We start from the raw sequence: 24,815 nt of genomic DNA, 5'->3' as shown, positions 1-24,815 counted from the left end.
TTATACTCATGAAAAAAAAATGTTGTATTGCATTTTATTCACTTGACATTTTCACAATGGAAACCAGGGTTTTGCACAGTTCTTTTGTCTGTTTCTACTGTCAAGCTCACTGTTTGCAATCTTTTAATGTCACTAAAATATAATAGTTACATATCATTTAGAAATAGGAATTTACCATAGCTTAGCATAACATTACTCAAAGCACATACCTGTTTCTTAGGCCTGTGTGTCTACTAAAAATAAATCATTCTGACTTTGGCATTGGTCCAGTTCTAAATTGTGATCCAACACATCAATAGAAATAGCCACTGCTGGCCTCTGTACTCTTAACACATATAACATTTCTGAATATTATGAACAAAAATATACACTATTAGTATAAAAGATACATGCAATAAATAAGTAATCATTTATTTATTATTTTAAAACAAGGCAATCAGTCATATAAACATTATGCTAGTGAAATAAAATTTTTGTGGACTTGCTAAAGCAGGTAATGTAAGAATGTATGTTTTGCTTAATAAATAACAAGAGCCATATCAAAAGTACAGTTCATTAATAATTGAACAATGAAAAAAATATTTTATGAAAAAAATGACATTTTTAAAATTTGCAGAACTTTTATGAGGGTGGCTCAGAAATGCTAAAAGAGGAGAACTGTGGGAGATTTAGTCACTCAGTCAGTCCCAATTATTTAAAAAGCACTTTAAAATACAATGACTGTTGTTGAAAGAGCTGAACAAATTATTAAATGTTTTGTTGTACAAACATATTTGATTGTTGTGTCCACTTTCAAGTACATAATTGGTACAGCAGGAACCTTACTATTAATAGCTTAATAGATTAAATGTAAGGCAACTATGTATCTTATATCCAATAAAAATGTGTTTAGCATTTACAAAACCACAAAGTTAAACATTAAACATGCTATTATATTGTGTTGAAATTTGCTCATTTGAAAAAAAAAATATATAGCTTATAAACTAAACCCCCATAGTTCTGAAAACAGGGCCTTAGGACCCTCAGAGGCTTGTGAAACATAGGTGGGGGTTGGGGGATGTCTTGTTTTTATTTATGATGGCACAATTATGTATATAAATACAATGATAATAAAACTCAGGAAGGGTCTACTTTTTCTACTGTGCATTTGAACACTGTGCTAGCAGCAAATACTGCTGTATGTGTTTTATCCTATATAATGTGGTTCTTCATCAAACTAAAAGAAGATGTACCTGAAATAATCCAAGACACTGGAATGAAAAAGACACATAAATCAGTGTTTCCAGTAAATACTACTGCCATCCACAACTCCTATGCAGGTGATTGACTCCTATAATTCCTTAAACCTTATGACTGAAATTGAGTTTAGGACTATAAAGTCACAATAGTTGCTGTAAAATGATAACTGAAATGTATGGAAAGCAATAGAAAGGTTATTACTAAAACTGTATCGTTACAATTGAAAATATAAAGTTATAATTATAACTGAAAAGTCATAATTGCTGCAGTAAGGTTAATCAGATGTTGCAGCATATGCCTATAGCTGTAGGTTATAACTTAGACTATAGTGTATACCTGTAGCTATCGGTTAAAAATGACATTGGTGCATACACCTGTAGTTGTAGGTTAGAACTGAAACTGTAGTGAATACCTGTAGCTATAGGTTATAACTTAAATAGACTGTCTTAAAGTCAAGTCAAGTTTATTTCTATAGCGTTTTTCACAACAGACATTGTCTCAAAGCAACTTTACAGAATTTTAAGAGTTAAAGTGAATGGTGTGTATTTATCCCTGATGAGCAGCCGCCACGGCTGCTCATCAGGGATAAATACACACCATTCACTTTAACTCTTAAAATTAAGACTGTGGCGAAGAAAAACTCCCTTCGATGTTATGAGAAAGAAACCTTGAGAGGAACCAGACTCAAAAGGGGAACCCATCCTCATTTGGGTGACATCAAGAGTGTGATCATAAATCTTTCAACAGTACAGAACACTGGAGATTGAGAACTAACATGAGCACTGGAATGTAAGATTATGAGTAATGTTCTTTCTACAGTCTTTTACAGTCATTTGCGGTTATAAAACTACCATCATAATGATGGTATTAAGATTTGGAGTGATTTAAGCAGGACACCTCTGAACGCCTAGTTGTGAAATGCACTGGTAACTGTAAAATTGGTTGTACATTATTTATAGACTTACCAATTATATAATTAAAATGGTAATCAGGATACAAAGGTTAGTTATATTTTTTAAGTATTTTTCTAAAATGAAGCAATAAATCGTCTTTGGGCAGGACTTGTTACCAAAATAGCTTCATCAGCACCATTTGATTCCTGTATTGAATTGTAATTTAATACCATTCAGTCTAACCATGTTCATGTCCTTACACTGACCCGCTGGTCGCACTAATCATAACCCTGAAAATGTTTCATGGAAACCAAGCCAACAAGTGAGTGTGTGTTTGATGCACAGATTTCCGACATCCAGAAATGAAGCAGAGTTACAAACTCCTCCTCATCCCTTCACTGAGTCAAACACGACGGGATGTTTGGCGTTTCCCCCACTTGTATTCCACGAAATCCTGTGTCCTGGTCTAGGATTGGTTAAAAATCATTTTTCATAAGCAGTCCACCAATAGTGGATAGGAACTAGGGATGCTCGCCAATCAGGGACTAGGAGGCGGGATGTTTTGAATACGGGTGGGGAGAAAACGCGTTTGTGCCTTTGGGGGGAAAAAACATGGAGTCGGGAACAGTAAGTTTGGAAATGTATTAAAGGCTTTTATAAATAAGTGTTTAGCACATTTTTTTACTTCAGTAGTTAAACGGGTGCTGCTTTAAAAAAAAAAGCGGAATGTTTTAGATGTTAAAAGAAAAATGTAGCTAACATTTTGTTTGTTTTGTGTAACTTGCAGCTGGTTAGCGGGTCTTTCTTTTCTTGCTATCGTTTGTAGCATCAAAGCTAACAAAGTTTACTTAAAGTCTATAAAACTTGTAACAATGGCAGCTCAATTTTATTTTTGTTATTTTACAGTGCGTTTTTGTTACTTGTTAATAATTATAATAATAATAAAAGTTGTTTTTGTTACCTTAGTGCTTTCCAAAGCAGTGTTTTTATAAACGTATAACATTAATATAAATAAATACAGCAGAAAACCGTGCTAGATAGCTGAATTAGCAACAGCATCTATTACAAGACAATAATAATGATATTAACAAATGTTTTAACTATATATAACATGTAATTTAGATTTATCGAATAATATATGCAATGCATAATTGTTTTTATAATTTTATATAAAAAAGAAATAATAATAATATCGATTGCAATTGTGTTTAACCTGCAACATTTAAAGTGATGTGAATTGTATGTAAAAATGCAGACAACAACATACTCGAAGCACAAAACTGGTTTCATATCCACAAAATTAAATTTAGTTCCAGATTCACAATTTAAATAGATTTGATCAACTGTAATGCATTTATAATGGATATAAGATATTCAGAATGGCCAGACATTGCTTCTGTTTAATATCAATGTGTCTAGATTTAAACAATGAGACATTATTGCTATGTGTAATTGGTAGCAAAGAGTTAAAGGGTTACTGATCAGAAGATTGGTGGTTCAAGCCCCAGTATTGCCAAGCTGCCACACTTGGGCCCTTTAGCAAGGCTCTTAACCCTATATCATGGCTTTGCACTTCGACCTGAGCTTCCTAACATGACTGAGAAATATGCAAAGCAAAAAAAATCACTGTGTTGTAATGTATAGGTTATAAGTAAAAAAATAAAATCTTTACTTTTATGACAGAGATGCTGAAACTTTACCTATAAAGCGCAAAAAACAAACCTGATTGAGGGCCATGGGCCGAACGAAAATTAAAAAAATTTCTAAAGTTTCCAAGGTTTCTATCATTTATGATTTTATAATATATAAAATCAAAAAGAAAACATTAACATTAACTGATGCGGTTTTATTTTCACATTTCTAGTTCAGTTAATCTTATAGTACAATAAGAAACAATCGAATTTATTGTACAATAAAATTCAATGCCTAATACAGCTATTCTGTAAACTCTAATGTGAGGCATAAAACTGGTTCTTATTTGTCAATGGTTTTTCTAAAAAGCCCCCCCCCCCTTTCTTCTCATACATTAGTTTGGACATCTCTTTTTAATTCGATATAACTATTAAATATCTGTTGAAAGTATTGCTATAAGTATCCCATATTATTTACTATCACAGTGAATTTTTCTCTGATGCACAGTCAAAATAATAGTTCATTTAGTAGCTCCTAAATACATATTTTAGCTTTGAATGTCATCAATCTTAGTATGTACATTTCTTGTAGTAATCTTCTGCAGAAAAAGAAAAATGGATGCAGGATCCTGAGCACTGTTGTGCTGGAGTTCTACAGAGGTCATGTCTCCCAAAGTGGCTCACCAGCAAGGCAAGGCAGAGGACACAGCAGTGCAGGTGGCAGTGCGAGTACGTCCACTGCTCCCTAAAGAAATCCTGCACAACCATGAGAGCTGCATCACTGCACGGCCTGAAGAAAAACGGGTTACTCTGGGCCACGATCGCCACTTCCACTTTGACTTTGTTTTCGAGGAAAGCTCTGTCCAGGATGATGTATATGCAGTCTGTGTACAGCCCCTCATTGAAGCGTTTTTTCAGGGTTTTAATGCCACTGTATTTGCTTATGGTCAGACAGGCTCAGGCAAAACCTACACAATTGGGGAGGCAAATATATGTAAGTGTTACTTTTTTCTGCATTACCTCTGCAGTTTGCCCCAGTGTTTTAGAAGGCCAAAATGCAAAGCATTTAGCTGATAAGTCTTTTTCTTCCTCTTCCGGTTTCTTCTGTTAGGGGTCGCCACAGCGGATCATCCTTCTCCATACTCCCCTGTCCTGTACATCTGCCTCTTTCACCCCAACCACCTGCATATCTTCCCTCACCACATCAATAAACCTTCTCTTTGGCCTTCCTCTTTTCCTCCTTCCTGGTGGCTCCATCCTCAGCATTCTCCTACTGATATACCCCCTGTCCCTCCTCTGCACATGTCCAAACCAACTCAATCTCTCCTCCCTCACCTTGTCTTCAAAACGTCCTACATGCGCTGTCCCTCTAATAAACTTGTTTCTAATCTTATCTATCCTTGTCACTGACAATGAAAATCTCAGCATCTTCAGCTCTGCTACCTCCAGCTCTACCTCCTGTCTTTTACTCAATGCCACTGTCTCTAAACCATACAACATCGCAGGTCTCACCACAGTCCTATAAACTTTCTCTTTCACTCTTGCAGATATCCTTTTATCACAAATCACTCCTGCGACTCTTTTACACCCACTGCACCCTGCCTGCACTCTTTTCTTCACTTCTTTAACACACTCTCTATTACCTTGCACTGTTGACTCCAGGCACCTAAACTCCTCCCCCTTCTCTACCTCTTCTCCATGCAACTGCACCCTCCACTGCCCGCCCTCTAATTTACACACATGTCCTCTGTCTTTTAGTTGATAAGTAATATTACAAATTACCTGATCATGGCTTGTTTGTCATCTTACACTGAAGTGCTGTTGTGCTCTCAATTCTTAATGATGATTTGTTGATTATTTTTCTATTTCTAGATGTAAAGCTGTTTCTATTGGTTTTTAGACACTATGATTTTTTTTTTTAATGGATAGCTTTGTTATTTCTGGTTAAGATGATGAGCTGCTTTTTAACTTGAAAAGAGGAAAAAGAGGCTAGTGAAAAAAAACGTTAGCTGTTATAAGTGATTTTCACAACATAGCTGAATATGGTTTGTAGAAGCATTGGCAAATGCTGTGCAATAAGTCAAGAAACAGAATTTGGGCATGGTAATGAGGCTTTGCAACACACAATTGTTGAATATTATTAAAGCTTGTCTTCTGTCATTACTTTAATATTTAATTAAAATATACACTAGGGCTGTAGTTACCATATAAGGTGTATTTTATAGGTATACATTATTGTCTGTAGATCATCCATCAGGTTAAAAGGATCACTATTGAGTAGGAATCCTTATGGCGAGGATTATTCTAAGCACAGGACAGTCTGTCTACTTTATTGCCACATCTAGCATGTTGGTGCATGTTTTAAGAGTCCAAGAGCTGTTGTTAGCAGGATATTTTGGTTAATGATACGCAGCACAGGATTGAAACTGGCTGAGAATTTTTTTATAGTAGTGGTCCTGTAGGTGTCACTTTCACAGCCTAAATGAGGTTCAATTACACTGGCACACTGTACAGTCACAGATGTGCTACAGACAACAAATGTAAAAACTATATGTTTGGTGTACAATATTGGCAAATCTGTGTACACAGTATAAAATGTCATTTCACCATCATATATTTACTTAGAAAAGAAATTGTGGGATATTAATAGATCTCAATGTATTTTAATGTATTTGAACTAGTCTTCACTTAAAAAGTGTTTCTCATGACAGCTATAGAGTTTCTCTGTTTTATCAAGGCCAGTGATTTTCAGGGTTTGAAGATGGTTGCATGCTTCTTGTTAAAATCTTCCTCCGAGTTCACACACATTTGGGATGCCAACAACACTTCCCCCGGCGCAGCTGTCACTGCTCGAAAGCACAGCCCCACTTGCCATCTGAGATCTTGCTTTTTGGCATTTGGCTGTAGAGAGCGATTATGAACCCACTGCTGTTTATTTGGCCGCAGCTTCCGTCAGTGATGACGAGCAAGGAATCATTCCTAGAGCAGTGGCTGAGATCTTCAAGCTCCTGGACGAGAATGACCTTAGCGACTTCTCTGTCAGAGTGTCCTACCTGGAGGTTTACAAGGAAATCTTCAGAGACCTTTTGGAAGTGGAGACAGCGAGTAAGGACATTCATATCCGGGAGGATGACAAGGGCAGTATAGGTGAGGAGCTTAAGTTAGCTCAGGGTTTCCTGTGGAATCTATGAAATGTCATATTCTTCATTACCATGTACGAATTGCACAGCTATTCAAATATCAGTTTATCTGCTGGTGATATTTATATTTGAGTGTGCACCCAATAAATATATAAGCTAGAAGTTATTTTTGTTAAAAAACAGCAATATTGGTATATACTTATAAACTGTATATTAGTTTGTATCAACAATTGTCCATAACTCAGAAATGGTAGGTAAAGTAAATATCCACATTGCTTAAAGTATAACCAGATTGCTTAAAATCTTGTGTGGCCAATAAGGAGAATTTAGAAAATAGAGCTTAGATAGACAATACATGGAAATGTTAGCACTGGCTAAGTTTTACTCCTAATTTCAATCATTGTTTGTCTCATATACTTCTTCCCTAAATATGCTTAGTCATGAAAAGCAGCTAAGCAAATACATTATTATATTAACAGGCACATTATTGCTTCTACAGGCAACCAACAGTACATTGGTAATATATTTTGCAGAAATACCATCAAGTTTAGTTTCTTTAGCAGTAAGACCTGTAGATGGGTTAATCAAAATTTGAGTGTCAAAACATTTGTAGTAGTGTAAGTGCTTGTTTATTACTATATGTTTATTAGTTACCAAATAGCTTCTACTTAGGCCCATGTAGCCTTTCCCCCATATACATTTATACTGTGGAAAAATATTTGTAGGAGAAAACTAGATACTAGTCACACACCATACTAGACATAATAACTTGTGTTGCTGTGGTTGGTTGATTTGCCCATGCTTGTCGTAATTTTCTTAAAACTTCAGCCTGTTTTATTGTTTGTTATACAAATAAAATGCACACGATAAACTGTTAAAAATGAAATTAAACTGGGTATAAAAACAGGTCCAGTAAATACATTGTTATGCAATTCAACATCAAAAAGCAGGTAAAGAGTAGATGTGATCTGTTTTTGAGTATTATGTTTGTAATATTTACATTAGCTTGTATGATTTTATACATGCCCAATCCCATTGGTTGTCAACTTTCCAGTAGATGAAGTCAACTTTATTCCCTCACTCCTGACCACAAGTCTGTTTTGAATGTACAAGAAAATGTTTTTTAATGCTTTGTTCCCTCCACAGTTCTGTGTGGAGTAAAAGAATGTGAGGTGGAGGGGCTTGATGAGGTCTTGAGTCTCTTAGAATCTGGAAACACGGCCCGCCACACAGGAGCCACGCAGATGAACCCTCACTCCAGCCGCTCTCACACCATCTTCACCATGCACATGGAGCAGAGGCGCGGTGGCTCTCGTGCCGCCAGCAGAGATTCACAAATCCTATCATCTAAATTCCACTTTGTGGATCTGGCCGGGTCCGAGCGAATTCTTAAAACTGGCAACACTGGAGAGCGACTCAAGGAGAGCATTCAAATCAACAGTGGACTTCTTGCTCTGGGAAATGTAATTGGAGCACTAGGGGACCCAAAAAGGAAAGGCAGTCATATTCCTTACAGGGACTCCAAAATCACAAGGTATGAAGCTTAGTTTAAATCGTTATATATATATATATATATATATATATATATATATATATATATATATATATATATATATATATATATATATATATATACAGTGCACCCCAGAGAACAATTTTTTATACAATAATTATTTTGAATTAGACATTAGACAGATGTTTGTTGTGGTCTATAACATTAGAGAATACAGTATATAGCTAGTGAAGGAATGTCACAAATGATCAGTGGTAGTGTAGTAAGCTATGTGGCCAAAAGTATGTAGGCACCTGACTATAGCACTTGCGTGGTTCTTCAGACTGTTGCCTCAAGGATAGAAACAGACACAGTTTGTATCCAGTGTTTTTGTATGCAGCAGCATTACAATTTCCTTTCATTGGAACTCGATTGTTCCAGCATAACCATAGCCCTGTGCACAAAGTGTGGTCCATTTGCCAGTGATTAAGTGGAGAGATTCAAGTAGCTTGCAGAAACACCTGACCGGCAACCTCACCCAAAATCTGGGCCTTACCTCACTAATGTTCTTGTGGGTGAATAGGCAAATAATGAAAATAAGGAGGAATAAATTTAGAATTTAATGTCCAAAAAGCATATGGGTGTGACAGTTAGGTGTCCACAAACATTTGCCAATACAGTGTAAACTGTATACTTCTTAAACAAGTTTTAATATTTATATTATTAAGATGGCTAGCGCAGTTTGATATTTTAATAGTGTAGATGTAGTGTAGATCGGTTGGTACGGGGCCGCACAGAAAGAATACATAACTTACATTAGTTCCGTTTTATTTATTATCTGATTCTGAACGATGTTTTATTTTGGAAAATTACCAGATTTTCTCCGCCACATCTGTCTATGACTCAATCTTAATGCATGTCAAGATGCTTGCCTCTGTCAAATGTCTTACCTCCATCCGCTACCTTCTTAAAGGGGCTGCTCCGGTCGGTAACATAATACATCACCGCTAAATTGAAACCCCCAAGCTAGCAAAATGAACAAAAAACAACACAGTGGATTCACGTTTATTATTAAATTTAGAAAATACCAGTTTTTATGCCGGCCGTATCATTTTATTTTGTTGTATTTATTCGCCACACCTTAAAGACCGGTCCGTGAAAATATTGTCTGACATTAAACCGGTCCATGGTGCAAAAAAGGTTTGGGACCGCTGGTGTAGATAATATTTTAAATGATTTTTTACATATATGAACAAGTAGATTCTTTTAATAAATAGAAGAGCAAAATGTAGACACAAAAACAGATTTTAACATCCTAGTTGTTAACAGTTGAGTAATTAAGTAATAGCAATACATGGTATAAGAGTATTAAAAATACTATTATAATAATATAATACTGATATTTTCATATCAGTATTATATTAGCCAGCCCTAGGAATTGGGAAATATAATTTAAACTACTTTGTGACATTTTAGTTTTAGCTGTTCCCTGAATGACTGAAATAATACAGAATTGTATGTTTCCCATTTCCTTAGAATTTTAAAAGACTCACTTGGTGGCAATGCCAAAACACTCATGATTGCCTGCATCAGTCCCTCATCCTCTGACTTTGACGAAAGCCTTAACACCCTAAATTATGCCAAACGTGCCCGCAACATTCGAAACCGAGCCATGGTGAACTGTCATGGGGAGCCAGATCGTGTGGAAAGCCTGGAACTCCAGATCAAAGCTCTAAAGCGGGCCCTGGAGAACCGGCATCGCTCTGAGACCCGAATACTTGCACGTTCAGAGCCCGAACGCCAGGCACGTTCCCTGGAACCAGATGTGTGCAAGTTGCAGGCAGAGAGCACCCACTATAGGACATGCACAGACTCAGCCTACAGGCTGCTGATGGAGCTGCAGGGGGAGGGAACACTAAACCCAAGCCAGCTGTTGCGTGTGAAGGAGTGGCTTTGCGCTGTTGAAGAGGAGCGCAGTGGTTTGAGTACGGCCTCGGAGCTGGACAGTGGCATTGAGAGCAGTTCCACTGAGGACACTACTGCACTGAAAAAGGGACGGGAGCTTCTAAAGTGCCAGGTGGGTCATCGAACAGTACAGTTTTATACATGCAGTGGCCTGTTCATCGTCGTCACTCACAATAAAAAGCTTTTAATGTTTCGCTAACCTCTTTCTCATTATGCTTTCCTGTGCTTCCTAATTCCACCACCATGTCTCTTTGCCTTTCTTTCTATTTCCAGATGTCATGCCAAATACCTTCCTAGCTGTCTTTCTTTTCACTTTTGCAGTAGTTGCCCAATCATCCATAACCTCTTTACCACCAGCTCCCCCCTGTCTGATCTCTTCCCTGAATGTGTTCCTCTTTCAGTTTCCACAATCTTATTTTTAGTGTTGCTATTACTATCAAAATCATATAAGATATGCAAACTATTTTTCTTTTCCATTTTAGGGATGACAGATTAGTGTCCTTCTGTGTGAATAACCCTACCATGTTGATTAACTCTGATTTCATTCCTTGTTGCAACGTGCTAACATGTTTCTATTGTCCAGGAGCTGAATATGAAAGAAGAATGGAACAGGGAAAGGGAGAACTACATTTCCCAGCTTCAAGCACAGATCCAGCGATTAGAGCAGGAAAACACAGACTTTCTTGCTGCACTGGAAGATGCTATGGAACAGTATAAACAGCAGGTTAGAATATTGATACATATTTGACTTTCATCAGGGGTGAAAGATACATTTTTGTTGTTTTATTGGCATTTACTTCAATTTTGGCTTTAACTTTCATTTCAGAGTGATAAGCTCCAGGAACAGCAGGACATCATAGAGGAGCTTCAATGTCTTCGGGCCCATCCAGGGATGGGGCTGCTGACACAGAGACCCCATACTGCACCTAATAAGTCATTTCAGCAAGCAAGCCTTCGCCCAGGCCATTTGACACCTTTCTGCAATGGAGAGGCTGGAGAAACCTCTGCTCGGCAGGTCCATACCTTTCCCCTTGTTTATATTTAAGAACAGACAGTAAAAGGTGTTTTACTTCTCACAGATGGTGCAGTGAATTGAGGGTTAGCAGTAGGAGTATTCTATGTAACTATACAGCCAACATTTTTAAATATTCGTGCCACAGTTCAAGCAGTATCACATTTTGCATTAAAAAAAAAAAGAAATTTTCACAAACCATATGTTATCTGCAGATAAAAACTGAGCAACTAAAAACTGAGTCTAAACAACTGAATGTGTCATACATTGCTGCTGTATATGAGTCAGCTTAATTGCTTTACAGAACTTCATCACTTAGTCTAATATAGTGAGAGAAATTCCATAGCTAAACTGATTCTTTATTATCTAACTAATCATTTTAGACAGAATCTGGACAGTAATAATTCTAGACTCTAGTAATTAAAGACTGATCCTAACTGATACTTAGAATTTGCATAATACATGCACTGGTACTGATGTGTGAAAATGTGACATTTCAGTTATATATTTTATTATTGAACTTTTTTTAATAAACACTTTATCATTGCAAAAGACATGGTTTCCCCTATGTCACTTTATACACACCATTCAAGCAAGGAAGGAAATGGTAGCTAGCTACTGAGGGCAGTGATGCCTGTGCAACTAACTAGCTAGGTGCCATTGGGCCAGTTGGAAATGATCTAATATGCAAAGTATTTATTGGAAATAATTCTTTCAAAAATTGTGTGATTTTGTGTGATATTTGAGGCGTCAAACCTTTATATATCATATGCAACATCATTTTTATATATCATTGTATAGTATCTTGTCAGAATATCCAGGTAGTGTGGAGAACAATATACATTTTCTTTTCTAAATTTTCTATATATAATGTAATGTTCTCTGTAATATAATCTATGCTTTCAGACTGGCATGAGTGTTTCAATGGATTGTCATTCATTTTTGGAAAAGGCCCATTGGGACAAGGAATGTGAGTCCTATGAAGAGGATAGAGAAGGCGAGAACACTTGCAACAAAGGAGTCAAAGACAAACGCAAGTATGGGTGGTACTCTTTTTCTTGCTACTTCTCTAAAAACAAATCTGTGCACATATTAAGTGAAATCAGTTTGAAGAAAGTAATGTTTACACTTCATGTATAATAGCACATTAGAGTTCGCTTAAAACTGCAAATCGGAGGGCAAGTGTTATCCTGTGCCTCGATTGACCGCAACACAGCAAAACAAAGCACCTGACCATTTTGTCAATTTATAGTAAATTATATTTATAATAAATATAATAATAATTTATAAGTAAATTTAAACTTTTTAAAAGTACCAGTGGGAGTAATTATTGTGGCCATGTTCCATCAGCCAGGAGCAACTATGGAATCCAGAACAACTGCCAGGTTCTCAGGCTAGGACCACCCACAAAAAGCAACGTTTGATGACTTAAGAGAAACTGCCAGTTTGAACGCAGGGTAAAAAGAAGGAGGCATCAAATTAGCATGAAGGGTGCCCTGAACCAAAATGTAATATGTAGGCAGTGTAGTGAAATGTGATTGTAGAGATGTTATTTAGAGTTGGTGGGTGTGAAAAAGACTTGCACACAACTCCACTCCAATCTAATGATCGGTTGAATGATTACAAGACGTGTTATTTGCTTTGCCAAAAAGTGCAGTCAGTGTTTTAAATATAGCTTCAGTTCTTTGTAAGTACAGTGCCTTGCGAAAGTATTCAGCCCCCTTGAACTTTGCGACCTTTTGCCACATTTCAGGCTTCAAACATAAAGATATGAAATTGTAATATTTTTGTGAAGAATCAACAACAAGTGGGACACAATCATGAAGTGGAACGAAATGTATTGGATATTTCAAACCTTTTTAACAAATAAAAAACTGAAAAATTGGGCGTGCAAAATTATTCAGCCCCTTTACTTTCAGTGCAGCAAACTCTCTCCAGAAGTTCAGTGAGGATCTCTGAATGATCCAATGTTGACCTTAATGACTAATGATGATAAATAGAATCCACCTGTGTGTAATCAAGTCTCCGTATAAATGCACCTGCACTGTGATAGTCCCAGAGGTCCGTTTAAAGCGCAGAGAGCATCATGAAGAACAAGGAACACACCAGGCAGGTCCGAGATACTGTTGTGGAGAAGTTTAAAGCCGGATTTGGATACAAAAAGATTTCCCAAGCTTTAAACATTCCAAGGAGCACTGTGCAAGCGAAAATATTGAAATGACCACTGCAAATCTACCAAGACCTGGCCATCCCTCTAAACTTTCAGCTCATACAAGGAGAAGACTGATCAGAGATGCAGCCAAGAGGCCCATGATCACTCTGGATGAACTGCAGAGATCTACAGCTGAGGTGGGAGACTCTGTCCATAGGACAACAATCAGTCGTATACTGCGCAAATCTGGCCTTTATGGAAAAGTGGCAAGAAGAAAGCCATTTCTTAAAGATATCCATAAAAAGTGTCGTTTAAAGTTTGCCACAAGCCACCTGGGAGACACACCAAACATGTGGAAGAAGGTGCTCTGTTTAGATGAAACCAAAATCTAACTTTTTGGCAACAATGCAAAACGTTATGTTTGGCGTAAAAGCAACACAGCTCATCACCCTGAACACACCATCCCCACTGTCAAACATAGTGGTGGCAGCATCATGGTTTGGGCCTGCTTTTCTTCAGCAGGGACAGGGAAGATGGTTAAAATTGATGGGAAGATGGATGGAGCCAAATACAGGACCATTCTGGAAGAAAACCTGATGGAGTCTGCAAAAGACCTGAGACTGGGACGGAGATTTGTCTTCCAACAAGACAATGATCCAAAACATAAAGCAAAATCTACAATGGAATGGTTCACAAATAAACATATCCAGGTGTTAGAATGGCCAAGTCAAAGTCCAGACCTGAATCCATTTGAGAATCTGTGGAAAGAACTGAAAACTGCTGTTCACAAATGCTCTCCATCCAACCTCACTGAGCTCGAGCTGTGTTGCAAGGAGGAATGGGCAAAAAATTCAGTCTCTCGATGTGCAAAACTGATAGACATAGCCCAAGCGACTTACAGCTGTAATCGCAGCAAAAGGTGGCGCTACAAAGTATTAACTTATGGGGGCTGAATAATTTTGCACGCCCAATTTTTCAGTTTTTTATTTGTTAAAAAAGTTTGAAATATCCAATAAATTTCGTTCCACTTCATGATTGTGTCCCACTTGTTGATTCTTCACAAAAAATTACAGTTTTATATCTTTATGTTTAAAGCCTGAAATGTGGCAAAAGGTCGCAAAGTTCAAGGGGGCCGAATACTTTCGCAAGGCACTGTATCTTTATTATAGCTACTTAGATTATGTATTGATATGATTTTTCTACAGATGCATAAATATTACCTGGTCCAAGAAGGATGCACCATTTCAAGGATCACCCAGAGGAGCTAGGGGATCCCTGTCTCAGGTCCTGGGGCCTAGCCACCCTCAAGGATTACACTACAGCAGACGAACGTGTAAGTTCAGCACTTACATTATACAGATTCCGAATTATTACAACCCTTGTTTTGTAAGAATTAATTGTAGTTTTTTGGTTTGTTATTAAAAATTCATTCCTGCATTTCATACTGAATCTATGACAGAAATGTAACACTTTTATTTAAATCATTTAAATATGCATTTTCAGTGTTTGATAGATGACCATATAGCAGTTTGCACACCTGTGTGCTGACAGTTTTGACTGTGTTTTGTGTGGATAGCTAACACCAGTGTAGGGGAGAGTTCTGTGCTGGAAAGCCTAAGAGGCTGCTTATTGGAGATGGGTTCAGACAGAGGGTTGCTTCAGGCCCAGCAGAAGATCAGAGAGCTTTCTGTCACCATCCGAATGAAGGAGGAACTCATCAAGGAGTTGGTCAAAACAGGTAATTTTGATCATCCAGACATGAGTATGTGTGATGAGCACCAATTGCACGAAGCTTTTTCATGTCTTTTGGATTGAAATAATATATGTTTATTATACCAAGCAATTAAATATTTTATTTTTCATAAAAGTAAATATTCCAGCACAACTTAATCGCTGACATAATGATTTGAATGAGACTGACTTTCTTTTGTTATTGTTATACTAAATGTAAAAATTAGTTTGTCTTATCAGATCATTGCCCCAACATGTCTACATTCAATGCCCTGATGGTATTTTCTTGGTGTGTTTACAGGAAAAGATGCCCAAGCTATGAATAGGCAATACAGCCGAAAGGTAGCTGAGCTGGAGCAGGAGGCTGAGCAGGCACGAACTGAGCTCACAGAGGCCCACAAACAGCTGCAGGAGCTGGAGGTGCATGGCAGTCGTGATGCTGCTGACCGCTCTAAAGCCCAGGAGTGCCGGAGAAAGATTGCAGCTGCGCAAAGCAAAGTGCAGGTCAGGCTGTAGCATGTGTCTATGGTTGTTATATAGGAGTTACAGCATCAATTGATTATAATTACATTTGTTGTGTTAAATACAGATATTGAGTCTTATTTATACCTTTAAAATGGGATTTAAACATTTAATAACCTGGTTTTTAAAGTGGTACAAGGCATGTTTGATTGACGTCTTCATATTCATTGGTCTGACAGAACTGTTCATAACTGCTATAAATATCATAAGCAAGGGATTATCTTGTTTTGGGGATATTTCACAACATTTCATGTTACTATAAGCAGATAAAAAGTACAGTGTTTTTTATTGTTTTATAAATACAAATTGTAAGAAATAAACAAGTGGGCGTGTATTCTCTCCCTCTCACAGTATACTACTTTTTTTCTTTACTCTTTGCTTGCTAAGTTGCTAAGTCATGGCCTGTTTTTTTTGGAATCCGTTTTGGCAGCGGACATGGAACGTGGGTGTAGGGGCAATCCCACACTTCATTCCTTAAAATTTTTGTAAAATATATTATATAGAAAGAAATATGCAAACTTTAAAATTGGGCATATTGAGTTTGTAGGTCAGAGATACCATGCCACAAAAATTTGCAAGAGGTCCCAATTGTAATTTTCTTCTTTCATGAACAACTTATTGTAAGAATAAGGGGGAGCTGGGGAGCTGGTAACATTCCATTATTGGACAAGCCCCTTAACCCAGCTGCTTAGTTGTATGAATGAGATAAATGTCTCTCTGGATAATGGCATCTGCCAAATGCCTTAAATGTAAATGTAAAAAATTAGAATTAATTAATTAATATAAACGTTATGCTACAATCAAATCGACAGTGTTACTGGCTCTATGATGTTATGGAAAATATGAATAGACAAAAGACAAATTCAACCACATTGAAACTCAACTTTTTTTAATAGATTAACTTTAAAGTAAATGGATCAAATTAATGTTTAAAATAAAGGTTTCTGTTAGATGTGCAAGATGTGCTTGTTTGCAAGAGGCTACTGAAGAAGAAGAATAGCAGAAATTCACCTTCTTTTTCCAAAGCTTTCTTCTAGATCTTGTGTTGCAGGAGTAACAGATGCATACAAGGTCATTTTTTTTTTGTCTTTGGCAAGTGTCCCTTTCAGCACGTTTGGTTTGTTTGATGAAATCATACTGTCATCTTATCCCTAACGCTTAATTTGGGGATGTTGTCACCCATGTAATATATGTACTAACATAACAGCATTGTATCTCTGAACCAAAGATCACATGGATTTTATCTTGGCAATTAGATTTGAAGGGAGCAGTGGCTCTGTGCTTTTTACTGGAGGGTTGAAGAGTTGATTTCCCAGTGGAGCATTAAGACATTGGGACAAAGCATATTAGGCCTGCAGCTGTAACCATCCTTCCACCATTTTTCTTTTAGAGATTGTCCTGAGGCACTTGAGCAAGGAGTGTAATCCAAAATCACAAGACCTTACAATACCTCCAGGAACACTAATAACACAAGGAATGCAAATCCTTGCAATTCATATTAGTTACCTTGGAAAAAATTCCTTTGCTATTACAAACCCATTCATCTGCATATATCAATAATTTGTTGGCATGTGTTTACCTAAGTGCCAAAGTGTGGGAGTCCTGTCCCGAGAAATCACAGCACTGCAACGTTCCAATTTTCTCATTTATTCAATCTCATTTAACACACCTGATGGAGGTCTTCATGGGCTGAAGCCCAGCTGTGGTGTACAGATTCACCCTGAATCTGCATTAAATCTCAATACAGCATGGAACAACTCTTTGTATTTTAAAATGTGATTTTGTTTAAAATTGTCATTGTTTTCAGTGTTATCAACTATATTCATTAATTCCACCTGGTTTTTACATTTACTTACTGTTGCCTTGATTTCTCTATCATTTTCATCAACACATCTCAGTAGTGTATGCAAAAAATGTAATGGTTCTTTTTTGTTTTAGATTTAACTGTATTTGTTTTGCATTTCTAAATGAACAGGCATGTTGTTTAGTGTTCAAAATCAAGTTAATTGTGTTTTGCTATTTAATATCCATATATTCATACAGAACAGACTGTCAAATTATACCTTACATATCTGTTATTACAATTGTATTCGGTTAATGGTTTAGTTTATAAATAGTTTATATGTCCGAAATCACACATGGACTAAATTACACAGGACATGCACTTGTGTTCATTTTGTAACATTTGTTTAAAGGTTTTCTATCAGCTGAGGTCTTCTAAAACCAGTCTTAAAAAGCAGATTGCTGTTAAATATAATTTATGCTAGAAGCATATGCTGTTACATTCACTGGCATATGCTATGGGTTTTGTGGTAGGAGCATTTTTTTCCTCTCTGCATGCCAGGATTTTCTACTTGCAATGTTGGCACCTCTGGTTTTTGTTTATAATGGTGACCGAGAACGTCTGTGCCTTAAAGTCTGGAACAGTGTTTTTTTTTTTTTACGGCTGTTAATTAATGTAAGAGTATTTTATTATTGTAAATGAGATGAAATTATATTTGTAATAACATTATGTATTTTGTAACCTAAGTCAACATCAACTGGAAAGACTTTTTGTCTAAACTGCAGCCTTGAGTGTGATGTCTTCGTTCCACATGTTTGCAGGTGCTGAAGCAGAGGCAGCGGGACACTGCACAGCTGGCCTCTCTGTCAGTGCAGAGTGAGCGTCGTGTGCAGGAGCTGGAGAGAAGTGTACAAAGTCTGCGGCAACAGCAGGACCAGCTGCAGAGGCGCCTCCGGGAAGAGAGTCAACAGAAAAGAAGGCTAGAGAGTGAGATGCAAAGAGGCAAACATCGTGTAAAGGTGACCACATTAGCAATGGGATTTTCAGCCATAACAGTACCACCAGCATTTCTGATGATCACTTATAAGACAGTTCATTCTGAGATTGATAAATAGTTGATTGGACATTTAAATCCCTCACACAAACATTATGTCAAGTGACATCTGAAATACTATCTGACCTTAACAAATTTTGTGATTACAATATATGCTACCTGTCTGTTTTCAGGAGCTCGAGATAAAGAATGAGCAGCAGCAGAAGATCCTGCGTATTAAGACTGAAGAAATTGCTGCCTTCCAAAGGCAAAGGAGGAGCGGCAGTAACGGCTCAGTCGTCTCACTAGAAGAACAGCAGGTACAGATCAGGAAAACTCAAACCACAGCATTATCAAAACAGAAATTGAATCTTTATTAAAGCCTGCCTTAGAGGTTTTTTTGTGGTTTGTTTTATTATAGGAACCCTTGTTACTGTCTCATGGGTTGTTTCAGCATGTTTTAAGTTTACACTCTGTGTTTTACTCATGTTTGGACTGGTATTTGAGCTTATGTTTTAAAATAACCGTGTTGTTGCTGTCTGTGATAAACATGCTTCATCTTATCAGAAATTATTTTCCTCAAGAGCAACAGTATTTTGGGTTGACAAAAATGTGGCAGAGTTCAAACTGTTACAGTCTTTGTGACTGTTGTTGGTCTTTTGAGCAGAAGATAGAAGAACAGAAGCGATGGCTAGATGAGGAGATGGAGAAGGTTCTGGAACAGAGGAGAGGTTTGGAAGACTTGGAGGGAGAATTGACCAAAAGGGAGGAGATCCTAGCCAAAAAAGAGGCATTGCTCTTAGAGCGTAGCGGCCTGGAGACCAAGCGACTCCGGTCAAGCCAGGTATATCTGACCTTGTTCATCCAACGTCTGTATGATTTGATACAAAGCATTTCGTGCAGACTCCACACACATCGGCCTGAAAATATATTCTTACTCTCTTAAAAAAGTAAGCTGACTGTGTTAAACCCAAGGAGGACCCTATGGCAAAATTACAATCTACATAATTAAACTTATACAGAATGTGAATAATAGGTATTAACATGAATTCCAGTCGCGAAATACATCAAATGGTTATAAATAAAGCATATAGTAACATTATCTAAAAGTCCATTATGATCATTTACCTGGCAGGCTCTAAGCAAGGACCTGGCGACACTGTCAAACCGTATTGAATCGCTGGAGCGGGAGCTATGTGAGCGAAACGGCCAGCTGCGCAGTAGCAGTGCTCAAGACTCACAACACATCCGCCAGGAGATCTCCAACCTGAGGCAGGAGAAAGAGCAACTCCTTAAACAAAGAGTAGAGTTAGACGACAAACTCCGCCAGGGTAACCTGCTGTCCCCTGAGGTGGGTACACAGCATGAACGCTGCTTTATTACACCTACATTAATTGATTGAGTTCCATTAGTGACCTCATTACATCTATATAACTATTATGTAGACTATTATTGCATTATATCTCAAGTTCAACTCCCTGTTGACCAAGTATATTAAATTAGGTAACTCTTGTAGGTAAACCCTTTTGTGACAGAAGCGTTAGCACATTATTATGCTGACAAGAGGTTCTTGTAGTTATCTATGGCTGTGATAATCTATAATGATAACATTCTTTTTAAATGCTTCTGAGGTCCTGATACATTCTGACTATATGTATTAAATGCACAATACTGTCTTAACCTAACCCTAACCCTGTCAAAAGCATTGCATCACAATCTATGTTACAAAACTCTGTTAAGAACTTAAGGTTTGTGATGTGTAAGAGGGTTGGCATTAACAAAACTTGAGAGTTACCAATCAGTGTGTTTAGAAAAGCTTCACTCCAGTATTTCCAGAACTTCTGATTTCTTTCAACAAGTCTCTGAAAAGTTTTTTGTTGTTTCTTGACATTAACTGCTCACTGTGTTGTAACTGTCCTGTAGGAGGAGCGCACCCTGTTCCAACTAGATGAGGCTATAGAGGCACTAGACGCTGCCATTGAGTACAAGAACGAGGCCATAACACAAAGGCAAAGACAACTAAGGGCATCAGGTAGCATGCTCACTCAGTGGGAGATGAACCTGATGGCCAAACTCACCTACCTGTCTGGCTCTGAGACACGGGCACTACTCTGCAAGTACTTTGATAAGGTCTGCTCCGACACTTTTTATTGACGTTGTGTTGTTAGGTTGTTATGATTGTCAAGGGGAGTGTATTATCAAAATTGATTAGAATTAATTCTGAATGTATAGTTACACTTTACCTTTCTTTTTGCTGTGAATTCTTTGAAGGTGGTATCTTTGCGAGAGGAAGAGCGGAAGCTGCAGATAGCCTTGGCTGAGCTGGAGATGCGATTGGAGGAGCAGCAACACCTAGTTGGGTGGTTGGAAGCAGCACTGGAGCGACAGCAGCTGGACACAGACCGCCGGCTCACACAGCAGCAAAAAGAGCACGAAATAAACGTGCAGCTCCTGCTGCAGCAGTGTCGAGGTAACTCCTCAGCAGACAAACCACCCTTTTTAAGACTTAAGAGTAATGGGAAGACGATGAGCAGAAAAGCTGTATCAGTGTTACTCGGTGCACATCAGAAGGGTTTTTTTTCATACTAAATGTAATGTAAAATAATAAAATAGATAATGTCTTATGGACTACAAACCTCAAGAGAAAAATTATAATAATAAAAATAAGATATAACCATCATAATAATAGGAACCAGCTAGAAATTGCTTGGGCAGAACCTAATATTCTAATGAGCACATTTGATTGATAATTTGTTGTCCTATTAGTTGGCTTTGAAAAATTAACCAATTGTTCATGCTTTCATTATTCATCCTTTGAGCTTCATATTGTGGGCCATAAAACCAACGTAATTAGAAAGAACTAAACCTAATTGAAAAGTAATGACTTATTTTCCCATGGACTTTAAAGATGGTGCTTAATTATAATCCTTTAAATTTAAATTAACACAGAGATCATCTATACACATTACAGGCAAAACAGTTTCATACAAAAAACAAATGCCTGAAGACGGTTCAGGGTAAGAGTCAGGCACCAAGCATTATGTTGCTGTTATTCCTGTGGATATATAAGAAAGCTGGCAGGAAAATTACAAATGTTTAATGTAGGATGCAGATCATTAGTCAAATGAAAGGAAAAGAAAGCATTAGAATCAGATAAGCTGATGCGAGTGCAGATAACTTCATTTAGAGTGCAAATATATAAAACAAGCAAACAAAAATCATTAAACAAATGCAAAATAACATGAAACATAAACCTGAGCATGAAACAAACCAACAGCATGAAACAAGAAGCATAAAAAGACAAACATGAGACAAAGGTGTGTCTTTAGTGACGTATGACAGTCATGTGATGGTGTGGTGGTTGATAGTGTGAATCATAGTCCACCTCAATTAGGCGAAAAAATATATAATTATTAAAAATAGAGGATACAATAATAATTACCTTTCGAAGACATGTTTTTGTCTATAATTAGCAAATATTTAATTTGTGTCAGAGAAATTTGTTAAACAATGCACTTGTCTCATTTGTATTTTTTATTTTTTTTAGTTTTCTGTTCTATTTTGTGAATCAGCTGCCAAGACATTGGATGGAATTTACTGTGAATGAAAAAAAATGTATATTGCATAAAAGTGAAATAAGTCTTACTTCCTCCACAGATCAAATGGATGAAGGTCTGGCTGGTAGACAGCGACAGTATGAGGGATTGATCCACAACCTGAGCAAAGAACTGACTCTGTGCAAGGCAGCCAATCAGGAGCTCAACAACAAAATAAGGGACATGTGTGGACTGGGAGATCAGAGCAAGAGTGAGCCTTTAGTTAAATGTTATGATAACTACCTTTTTATTTGTAATACTTAAATTGAGAAACTATATCCTAATTTACTCAACCTCAATATACTAAATAATAGCTAGTTTTCTGTAATCTTAAATTATGAACACATCAGTTTTGTAAATGTTTGTAAAATATTTGTAAAATCTCATCTTAACCAGGTGAAATGTCTGATTTTTACTGCAGGTGGAATAGACAAGATGCAGTGCAAAGCAGGTGGAGACAGTACCAGGTACACTCCTGAACCAGACAGAGTTCACAAGTCAAGAGAGGAAATGCGGGAGTTGGTGAATGCACCACTGCCCCCCACATGGAGGCGCTCTTCCCTTCCCACTGAAGACCAGCATGTAATAGAGGAACTTAAGCAGAGGGTAGCTTGTGAGATGCCAGCCAACAGAATTGTCCAGCCTAATATGAATATGAACACTGCATACTGGAGTGGAACAGGCTCATTGTCCCTTAACAAACCAAAGAGAGAGAGCAGACGCTCAAGCCTAAACCCAGGACACATTAGTTCAAACTCTGTTATCATTGATGTTCGGAAAAACCCATTATAGCAAACCTCTTATTCTTCTTGTTCTTTCGGCTGCTCTTGTTGGGGGTCGCCACAGCGGATCCTCTGTCTCTATACTATTTTGTCATCTACATCTGCATGTTTTCCCTCACTACATTCATAAACCTCCTCCTAGGCATTCATCTTTACCTCCCTTCTCAGAATTCTTCTACTGATATACCGCATGTCCCTCCTCTGCACATGTCCAAACCATCTCAATCGCACATCCCTCACCTTGTCTCCAAAACGTCCTATATGCTCGGTCCCTCTTTTAGTCAATGCCACTGTCTCTAAACCATGCAACATAGCAGGTCTCACCACCATCCTACAAATGTTCCCTTTCACTCTTGCAGATACCCTTCTATAACACATTATAGCAAAGTAATGTTTACTTTATAGTACATACATTTTTCATTAAACTGAATCTTTTCCATTTGTACAATTCTAGTACTAAGTTTATACTGTGGACTTTTTAAACCATTATTACATTTTTGTGTACAGGACAAAAGCACTTTATGTAATGGCAATATTCGTTGAGCAGATCTTTTTTGTCTGCTCTTTTACAAAAAAACAATTGCATGCTAAGTGGCCTAAATTTTATATACATGAACAATGTAAACAGTGTTGTATAAAGTTTGTGTGTGTATGTAAAAATATTTCAATAATAAATTTAAAGAAAAATTCGAGCCAGCCAGGAGTCGAACCTAGAATCTTCTGATCCGTAGTCAGACGCGTTATCCATTGCGCCACTGGCCCACTTAAAGAGGCTTTTGACGTGGCTCTATAAGACGATAGACTTATCTATCGGTGCAATATGTAATTTTAATGGATTATATAACGGGAATTTCTATCGCGATTTATTTGAGATACCTAACTAAAGCAGGCATGATTGCTAGCACAGCACCGTCTCTATTTTTAATGCGTTTGCATTAGTAACGAGTGAACTGGTTAGTATACACGTTTTTAAAATGTTTTCAGCTCTTTTGTAAATATACTTGATATTCAGTTTAACCTTGCTAGCATTTAATTTTATAATAATTACATTTTAAAAAAATAAAATAAAAACATCCGAGCCAGCCAGGAGTCGAACCTGGAATCTTCTGATCCGTAGTCAGACGCGTTATCCATTGCGCCACTGGCCCGATGACGCAAATACTTAGTTGATAGTCGGTGTTCTACTTCACGCATGTAATCTGTGACCTGTAACCGATATGATTATGCACTTTAATTGTTGCATTATGTTTGTAAAGCAAATGTTAAAGTTAATGTTGAATATCTCACCTTCAAAAGGGTCGTTAAAAAAAATCACAAAAATTGGAACGAGTCCAAAGACAAGTCGAACCCCCTTATCCATTACGCCATTGCGCCACTAGCGATAACGCCTAAATATGGAACTGTTTATGAAGCGTCTCTACGAAAACTGGAAATAAAATGTATTACTTGATTATTTGAGTAATTTAATTATATATTTATATCGACAGTTATTTGGGTTGTATTTTAGTTCTCTTAGTTTTAATAATAACGATATAAGTAGGAAGGGTCCTAACGTCCATCTTATATGTACCTTTTAGGTCTTGCCGTTTCAATTACATCTAATATGCATAATTATGCACAGATGTGATTGTGAATAAATGTGTCGCTTCTATTTGTGGTGATCTACATGACGAGGCACTTTAGTTGTTGCACTGTTTGTGAGTAAATTCTACTCGCGTTTCATTCGGTTTCAGTACATCTAGTGGTCGTGTGTGATCCTGAACCCGTCAACGGCCTCGTGGCCTAATGGATAAGGCGTCTGACTTCGGATCAGAAGATTGCAGGTTCGAGTCCTGCCGGGGTCG

The 24,815-nt window shown here is 37.4% G+C and overlaps 1 protein-coding gene and 3 non-coding genes across 4 annotated transcripts; 2 read left to right on the top strand and 2 right to left on the bottom strand.

The window, feature by feature from the left end:
• Window positions 1-2,709: 2,709 nt before the first annotated feature.
• kif7 (kinesin family member 7) lies at window positions 2,710-23,663 on the top strand. Its single transcript, XM_046857834.1, has 19 exons — window positions 2,710-2,759; window positions 4,356-4,757; window positions 6,710-6,910; window positions 8,050-8,437; window positions 9,932-10,472; window positions 10,944-11,084; window positions 11,187-11,375; window positions 12,279-12,409; window positions 14,730-14,857; window positions 15,101-15,262; window positions 15,557-15,759; window positions 18,382-18,579; window positions 18,788-18,913; window positions 19,261-19,437; window positions 19,729-19,944; window positions 20,517-20,723; window positions 20,865-21,063; window positions 22,251-22,400; window positions 22,611-23,663. Exons 2-19 carry the CDS (start codon window positions 4,427-4,429, stop codon window positions 22,979-22,981), a joined length of 4,059 nt encoding a protein of 1,352 aa, XP_046713790.1. The 5' UTR covers window positions 2,710-2,759; window positions 4,356-4,426; the 3' UTR covers window positions 22,982-23,663.
• Window positions 23,661-23,733, bottom strand: trnar-acg. The gene has a single exon. It is a non-coding gene; the product is annotated as a tRNA-Arg (tRNA).
• Window positions 23,734-24,046: 313 nt separating this feature from the next.
• trnar-acg lies at window positions 24,047-24,119 on the bottom strand. The gene has a single exon. It is a non-coding gene; the product is annotated as a tRNA-Arg (tRNA).
• Window positions 24,120-24,742: 623 nt separating this feature from the next.
• On the top strand, window positions 24,743-24,815 carry trnar-ucg. The gene has a single exon. It is a non-coding gene; the product is annotated as a tRNA-Arg (tRNA).

This window comes from Silurus meridionalis, chromosome 9 (genome assembly GCF_014805685.1).
Source record: "Silurus meridionalis isolate SWU-2019-XX chromosome 9, ASM1480568v1, whole genome shotgun sequence".
In the NCBI taxonomy this organism is placed as follows: Eukaryota; Metazoa; Chordata; class Actinopteri; order Siluriformes; family Siluridae; genus Silurus; species Silurus meridionalis.
Note: the sequence above shows the minus strand (reverse complement) of the source record. Positions and strands in the feature narration are given on the sequence as shown.

Excerpts from the sequence above, each read along its gene's own strand:
- kif7 (XM_046857834.1), top strand. The coding sequence starts at position 4,427 with ATGTCTCCCAAAGTGGCTCACCAGCAAGGCAAGGCAGAGGACACAGCA. Across the intron at positions 11,085-11,186 it reads TGGAACAGTATAAACAGCAG|AGTGATAAGCTCCAGGAACA; the intron begins GTTAGAATATTG and ends CTTTCATTTCAG. Across the intron at positions 12,410-14,729 it reads GGAGTCAAAGACAAACGCAA|ATGCATAAATATTACCTGGT; the intron begins GTATGGGTGGTA and ends ATTTTTCTACAG.